This window comes from Quercus suber, unplaced genomic scaffold, assembly GCF_002906115.3.
Source record: "Quercus suber isolate HL8 unplaced genomic scaffold, Cork oak 2.0 scaffold_789, whole genome shotgun sequence".
NCBI lineage: Eukaryota > Viridiplantae > Streptophyta > Magnoliopsida > Fagales > Fagaceae > Quercus > Quercus suber.
Window position 1 is genome coordinate 268,452 of NW_027070225.1, and position 7,972 is coordinate 276,423.

The 7,972-nt window shown below is 36.2% G+C and overlaps 2 protein-coding genes, 1 long non-coding RNA gene and 1 pseudogene across 3 annotated transcripts; all 4 read left to right on the forward strand.

Annotated features, from left to right (window-relative positions):
• The first annotated feature begins 759 nt into the window (after positions 1 to 759).
• On the forward strand, positions 760 to 1,278 carry LOC111990800 (toll/interleukin-1 receptor-like protein). The gene has a single exon (XM_024022584.2). It carries the CDS (start codon positions 760 to 762, stop codon positions 1,276 to 1,278), a length of 519 nt encoding a protein of 172 aa, XP_023878352.2.
• Positions 1,279 to 2,083: 805 nt separating this feature from the next.
• On the forward strand, positions 2,084 to 2,788 carry LOC136064877 (disease resistance protein RUN1-like). Its single transcript, XM_065767271.1, has one exon. It carries the CDS (start codon positions 2,084 to 2,086, stop codon positions 2,786 to 2,788), a length of 705 nt encoding a protein of 234 aa, XP_065623343.1.
• A 1,605-nt stretch (positions 2,789 to 4,393) lies between these two features.
• On the forward strand, positions 4,394 to 6,233 carry LOC136064875 (uncharacterized). Its single transcript, XR_010626531.1, has 3 exons — positions 4,394 to 5,627; positions 5,948 to 6,037; positions 6,137 to 6,233. It is a non-coding gene; the product is annotated as an uncharacterized LOC136064875 (long non-coding RNA).
• A 2-nt stretch (positions 6,234 to 6,235) lies between these two features.
• Positions 6,236 to 7,700, forward strand: LOC136064878 (putative pentatricopeptide repeat-containing protein At3g23330; annotated as a pseudogene).
• The last annotated feature ends 272 nt before the right edge of the window (positions 7,701 to 7,972 follow it).

Here is a 7,972-nt window from a genome sequence, read left to right on the forward strand (position 1 = left end):
AAAGATTCACTATATATATGTGTGTGTATAAAGGTAAAAAAAAAAAGGTATATTTAAGGTTTTTATTAACTTAAAAACTAATGAAAAACCAATGGTTAATAACTAAAATTATAGTATTAATAAAATATTTAATGAGACCATCCTAAAAAAATTATTACGCTCAACGCGTGGGTATGCAACTAGTTTTTCATAAACAACAAGGATTCTGTTCCTCAAAAGCTGCCCTTTCTCCCATTCTGGATTTGATTCCATCTCTCTCTCTCTCTCTCTCCAATTCGAAGTAATTTCTGTTAGAGATATATTAGACATATTAGCCATATGTAATAAGCCCAAGCCCACTCCTGCTTGTACTAGTAGTTTAGGGTTTAGTCGCCTATATATACTTATGTTAAAGTTCATTGTAACAAAGGTTATTTTACTACACTCTTACACAATAAAGATGTAGCCCTTAAGAGATTTCTCCGTGGATGTAGGCCGACAAGGCTGAACCACATAACCCTCGTGTTCTCGATGTTCCTATTCTATGCTTCCCCTTCCACATCCACTCTAGCATATACAACATGGTATAACACATCGCGTTAATAATAATATATTTAACAATTTCAAAATCACGCAGTTCAGCTTGAGCGTCGACTAGTTTCTTCTTCCCTAATTGATTTTCTTTTTAATCTTTCTCCAGTTCTAATTGAATATTTTTTTCTTTTTCTTTTTTTGTATGCAGATATAGACTGTGATTCAATATTTAGTAGTATATTTCCTATGGCTTTAATGGTCACAGAAACCGCCTCATTATCTTTCCCAAGTTCTTCTTCTTCCTCTGCTGTTGGACGAAAGTACGACGTCTTCCTCAATTTCAGAGGTGAGGACACCCACAACAAGTTTATGGGTAATCTGCATGTTGCTTTGATACAAAAAGGCATCATCATCTTTAAAGACGATGAAAATCTTGAGAGAGGAAAGCCCATTTCACCAAAGTTGTCGAAAGCAATAGAAGAAGCAAAATTTGCTATCGTCATTCTCTCAGAAAACTATGCATCTTCAACTTGGTGCTTAGATGAACTTGCAAAGATCATTGCTTGTGAGAAAGATATGGGAATAACAGTTTTGCTCGTTTTTCACTATATTGATCCATCTGATGTACGTAAAAAAATGGGAACTTTTGCACATGCATTTGGTAAACATGAAGAAAAGGAGAACAAAGAGAGGGTGGAGAAATGGAGAGATGCTTTGACACAAGTAGGCAACCTCTCCAAATGGCATTTAAAGAATATTAGGTAATCTAATTTGACATATTTATTTCTTTTAAATATTCAGATGACCCACCTCATGTAGAGATAGTTTAATGTAGACTTGGAGTGTTTTATATATATATATATATATATTACTTTCTTCCTAGGGAATGTATATAACTCTATTTGAAACCTTAAGCAGATCTACGTACATGTTTCATTGTATTTCTTTCAAATTTGTCGTGATCCAATTAATTTACATATTTTTGTTTTCAGTGAATAAAATTGAACTTTAAATATGTATCGCATTTTTTTGTGTTACCTATTAGTGGTTCAAACTCAATGCATATTGTACTTTCTTTATTGTAGGCCTAAGTCTCAAGATATCCAAGAAATAATGGGATGGATATCGCTTAACTTGAAATATGATGCACTCTTATATACTCCCTCCGTCCCAATTTTTTTGTCATGTTTGAAAAGTCAAACTTTTTAAGGGAACATCATTTATTATCTTGTCTAGCTTTTAAAAATGTATAAGTTTCCAAAACTACCCTTAAAAAATTTAGGAGTATTAAAAAATTGAATTAGTAAATTAATAGGGGTATAATAGGAATATTAGTAAATTAATGACTTTTATTTTTAGAAACAGGACAATATTTTGGGACATCTCAAAATGGAATAGAGGACCAAAAAAATGGGACGGAGGGAGTATTACCAAGGACCTAGTAGGAATATACTCTCAAGTGGTGGAATTGGAGTCATGTTTAGCTCTAGAGTCAAATAATGTTCGCTTTATAGGAATTTGAGTGATGGGGCAAATGTGCAAGACAACCCTTGCTAGAGTTTTTTATCACATGGTTTCTAAAGAATTTGAAGCTCGTGGTTTTATTGAGGATGATAGGGAAAATTTTGAAAAATATGGTTGTGTTCCACTAAAACAGAAAATTATTATGGACGTTTTGAAGTATAATGATTTGAAGATAGAAGAGGAGTATGATGGAGTTCTCAAGATCAAGAATAGGTTATGTCGTAAAAGGATTCTTCTTGTTCTTGATGATGTAAACAAACCGAAACAGTTAAAAATGTTAGTTGGGGAACATAATTGGTTTGGAGCGTGTAGTAGAATTATCATAACAACAAGAGATGCACATTTGTTGAAGGAACATCAAGTAGATGAAATATATGAAGTTAAAGGATTGAATGATGAAAATGCTCTTCAACTTTTTTTCTCAAAGGCTTTTAAAGAAAAGCATGTCGTTGAAGATTATAGAGAATTGTCTTTCCATTTTTTGAATTATGCTGGTGGCCTTCCTTTAGCTCTTGAGGTTTTGGGTTCCTTTTTGTTTGGAAAAAGTACTGCTCGATGGAAAATTGCGTTAGAGAGACTCAAAGAATTTCCTGAAGAAGCAATTCTCCGCGTACTTGAAATAAGTTTTAATGGACTCCAAAAATCACAAAAGGAAATATTCTTGCATATTGCATGCTTTTTTAATCATCAAGATAAAGATAAGATAGTAGAATACTTGATATTCTTAGCCTTTACCTTGGTATTGGATTGAAGGAACTCATTGATAATTCTCTCTTGAAAATTGTGGATGCTCAAAATTTGACAATTTGCCAAAGAACCTAGGGAATGTCAAAGGTCTAGAGAAGATTGATTTGAGTGGAACAGCTATAAAAGAGCTGCCTTCATCTATTGAGCATTTGACTTACCTTACTATGTTGACTCTAAAAGATTGCAAAAATCTCATGCGTCTTCCTAACAATATTTTTTGTTTGAAGTTGCTTAAATTTCTTGATCTTTCTGGACGCTCAAAATTTGACAACTTGGGAGAGAACCTAGGCAATGCAAAAGGTTTGGAGTTGCTTAATTTGAGTGGAACAGCCGTAAAAGAGGTTCCTTCCTCTATTTTTCTCCTTGAAAATCTCAAAGAACTAAATATTCATGGATGTAATAAAAGGGGATTTTTTTAGAAAATAACTACAAAACCCAAACAATATTATTAGTTAGGCAACGTTTCAAACATATTGCATTTCTAACAATTCGACTTCAGAGGAGTCGATTTTACTGTTCATATCGCCTATTTTTGCCAGTTGAAGAAGCCACGTAGATAAAGAAATCGAATCCTTTGGACTTATTTCTTGTACACAGAAACCGACTTCACTGGAGTCGTTTTCAATACAAAGAAATCGACTTCAGTGAAGTCTATTTCTTTGTGTAGAAACCGACTTCACTGAAGTCGATTTCTTTGTATAGAAACCGAAATCCCAATTTGAACTGAAAAAAGAAAAAAAAAAGAAAAAGAAAAAAAAAGCCTTTTTGTTCGTTGGCCTTGGCCCAGTACAACTACAAACTGCAAAACCTTACATAGATAAAGGAAAGCAAATAGCCTCAATCGCCCTCAAGCAACCAATTCAATTCCAAAAAAAACGAAACCCAAACAGGCAGCTTTCCTCCACGAATGACAAATTTGATCTGATCTGATCTCGAAATGGAGTCGTCGTCGATGTTTGTGGAACTGGAAGACTTCAGTTAGACGGTAGACCTGACTCGACGGATCCGTGAGGTTTTGTTGAACTACTTGGAGGGTACGACGGTGCTAAAGGAGCTCATTCAGAATGCTGACGATGCAGGTGCCACCACTGTCCGACTCTGCCTGGACTGCCGTGTCCACCCGCCTATGCCCAACTCCATCCCAGTAGCTGTAAGTAATTTGAAGAGGCTCATCTAAAATACACAAAAAGCTTGATTCAGTAGGAACTTAGTTTGAATTTCTATACAAAGAAATCGACTTCACTGGAGTCGTTTTCTTTGTATAGAAAACGACTCTAGCGAAGTCGGTTTCTGTGTATAAGAAATGAGTCCAAAGGACTCGATTTCTTTATCTACGTGGCTTCTTCAACTGGCAAAAAATAGGCGATATGAACAGTAAAATCGATTCCTCTGAAGTCGAATTGTTAGAAATGTAATATGTTTAAAACGTTGCCTAACTAATAATATTGTTTGGGGTTTGTAGTTATTTTCTAAAAAATCCCTAATAAGAGGGCATTATCTTTATTTTATTCCATGCCATCAGATTGTGTTCCTGTGGGCCAATTATTGTCTTCCTTATCAAGTTTGCATTCTTTAGATATTTGGATCTTAGTGACTCAGATCTTTCATCAATTCCCAATGAAATTGGTTGCTTGTCCTCTTTGGAACACTTAAATTTAAGTGGAAATAATTTTGTTTCCCTTCCTAAAAGCATCTCTCAACTCTCTAACCTTTGAAGACTCCATTTGGAGGGTTGCGAGAGGCTACAATCATTGCAAAATGTTCCGTCAACTACTCATGTTGTAATTGCAAACAATTGTATCTCATTGGAGAGATTGCCAAAACTACAAAATTATTCTATTAAAACTACAATCGTACCTCATTTGGAGGTTTGCGAGAGGCTTCACTCCCATTTGTGTTTCCAGTGTGTCAACTGCTTCAAATTGGTTGACAATATTCAGATCGATGACTCTCTCTCTCTCTCTCTCTCTCTCTCTCTCTCTCTCTCTCTCTCTCTCAGTTCCTAACATTTATGCTTTGTATATTTCAGGGACAAAGTGGTAGACTACAAGACATCTTAGACATTATTATTCCTGGAGGAAAAATTCTGAAATGGTTTAGCCATAAATGTAGGAGTGATAAAATAAAGGTCCCTTCTTTTGGATGTAATGATCCTATGGGAATTGCGTTGTGCCTTGTTTTTGAACTTAACAAGTTGCGTCAATACTCTAGAGATTGTCACCTTTCATGTCTTTTTGTAGTCAATGGAATTACAATGGAATATGTACACTCTGATTTTTCGACAAACTATGATGAAGTTAAACTACCTCACCTTTGGCTGCTCTATTTGTCCTCTCAAATTTTCGGCTCCTATTGGAAAGAAATACTTAGTGAAACTGATGCAAGCGGATGCTGGAAACTTGAGATTAAAGTAATTTTCGGGTCCTTGGTGGTGGAGAAGAAAATGGGGTTCCGTTTGGCATATGAGCAAGACAAAGAAGGTCCCAATCAAACTATGGCACAGTGCAGCAACAGCAGCATACCCTATGAGGATCTGGGTGTTCTTCATCATGATTTTGACGATTCAGCCTCAGAAGGTAGTGATTCAGAATGCACTGATTTAGCCTCAGAAGGCAGTGATTCAGAAGGTACTGATTTAGCCTCAGAAGGCAGTGAGTCAACCTTAGAGGGTAGTGATTCAACCCCAAAAGGTTGTAGAAATAAGCGAAGCCGCAATGAGGATGATGGAGCAGGACCTAGCGGAGAAGGTTACTTTGATGAGGAACCACATACAAAGAATTGGAGGATTTATGACTTACTTTGAAGAATCTAGTAAAAAGGGAATTTCTACGACTTCTTTGCCGGTAAGTCATCATCTTTCTTTTTGCTATTATAATTTACAACCCTTGTTGTTCTCTTTTGATTTGGGAGGGGAATCCAATGGAAGTGTGGGTATTGATTGTCAGGTTTAAATTGGCATGATAACAAATTTAATTTGTCATAGGTATAAAACTATAGAATTTTTCATTTTGGATTTCCCTTACTAGCATTTAAAGAAAAAAAATCATAGTATTGTGCTAGCTGTACCTTAGAATTACCTTTTGGCACTCAGATAGCCAATTTTTATTTTTATTTTTTTATATTTTTCTTGTTGTCTTGTTGGGGAATTTTTATATAATGGAAGGAGGGAATCAAACATCCAAGAAGCTTGAAGCCTATTGCGGCGGTAAGAGGGATAGTTAGCAGAGCCACGTTGAAGAATTAGCCAAGTAAGGTACCTTCTCTCACATCCACCTGGGCTCTTGCTAAAGTGGTCAAGGTCTCAAAATGGTCAGCTATTTATATTAACTGTCAAATGGCTTTTTTTTTCTAGGTAATTGTTATTGCGGGGGCTCGAACCCCGAGCTAGCAGTTTCATGGTACTGTCAAATGGCTCTTATTATTGATTGAATCATGTTTTTTATTTTGTCCTGCAATTTTGAAAGTGTGCACTAGGACAGGTAGTGTTGAAGAAGTTTGAATATTTTTCAGCAAGATTGACTGAAAGGATGATGTTTCGTGGAATATTCTGATTTCCTTTTATTCCATGAAGGGGAATGTTGAAAAGTTAGTGAATAGGTTTAGCGAAATTCAGGGTATATCTACACTCAGCATTGAGACTTTCAACATTACTTATATCAGCATTTGCGAAGTCTAGAGATCTATTTAAAGTGAATAGATACATTCTTTAGCCATTAAAACTGGTTTTAGCAATGATGTTTTGTTGACTTCTTTTTTGGATTTTTCTGCTAAATGTGCAGAAACAGAGATATCAGCTCAATTGTCTAAAGAACCCAGAGAAACACTGTTAAATTTGGAGCTATGCCGCCGGCATTCATTCAAATGAATATAAAGGATGCCATAAATTTGTTCCATCAAATGCAAGCTGCAAATTTTGAGGCCAGGGCTGAGATTATGACAAGCATTCCAGATGCGTATACACATCTGGCAGCAGTGCAATTGGGTAAGGCAATCATTGCTACTCTATAAGAAAACTTGTTTTACAAATCCATGGTCGGAACAACACACATGAAACCTGTGTCTTAAACATGTGCATAAGATGTGGAAACATTTCTTCTGCTAGAATGTGTTTTGATAATATATTGGTCAAAGATATGGTAACCTGGACAACAATCATTGAAGGCTTTGGAAGCCATGGGCTTGGTCTTGAAGCCCTAGAACTTTTTGGTATAATGCTGGAGGAGAGAATAATACCAAACTGTATCACCTTCTTAAGCTTAGTGTCTGCTTGTGGCCACTCTGGTCTTGTTATAGAAGGGTGTTAAGTTTATAATTCTATGAAATGGATATTTGGTCTTCAACCTGATTTGGATCATTACACTTGTATGGTGGATCTTTTTGGTCAATAATGAAAGCTTAAAGAGGCATTTGCCGTACCATAATAGTGAAAATGGTGATTTTTCCTGATAGTAGGATTTGGAGTGCTCTTCTTGCGGCTTGTAGAGTTCATGAAGACAAAACTCAAGGAATATATGGCACACAGGCTTTTGAAATTGGAACCTGATAATAGTGCGTATCATACTCTGTTGAGTAATCTAAAGGAAAGTGTTGGACAATGGGGTGAAGTTGAAGAAGGAAAGTAATGTATGAGAAGGATCTGAAGAAGCCAGGGTGGAGTTGTGTTGAGGATAAAGGGGTGATCCATGGATTTGTTTCTGCGAATGGAGGAGGTTTTTGAGATATTGATGTGCTTAAGTAGGATGATACAGGAATTTGTGCGGTAGTATTTGTCTATCTTTATCAATTGAGTGGTGCATTCTAATATCCATGCTAAGACATTATCTTGGTTTTTGGTTTGGTGTCCACATGTTCAAATAGTAGGGGGCTGAATGAGAGTTCAGCTTAATCTTAATATGCAGTTGGCAGAAGAGAACTTGAGTGGCATTGCCTCCACCTGAGACACTCTTGTTTTGCTTGATCGCACTACCAGGATATTATAAGATGGCCACCCAGCAGGGATTATATGTGGTCAAGCAATGTGAATCATACACAATTTGACAAAATCGGGTGCATGAGAAGATTCGGCTCTGGTGGTTCCCTGGTGGTGGTACCCATTCTAAACATGGGGTGGCTGAGTATGTTCAAAGGTACACTTGCTTTTCATATCTTTTGTTCAAATGCATTTCCTTTTCTCCATTTGATTTTGCTT

Excerpts from the sequence above, each read along its gene's own strand:
- LOC136064877 (XM_065767271.1), top strand. The coding sequence starts at position 2,084 with ATGGTTTCTAAAGAATTTGAAGCTCGTGGTTTTATTGAGGATGATAGG.
- LOC111990800 (XM_024022584.2), top strand. The coding sequence starts at position 760 with ATGGCTTTAATGGTCACAGAAACCGCCTCATTATCTTTCCCAAGTTCT.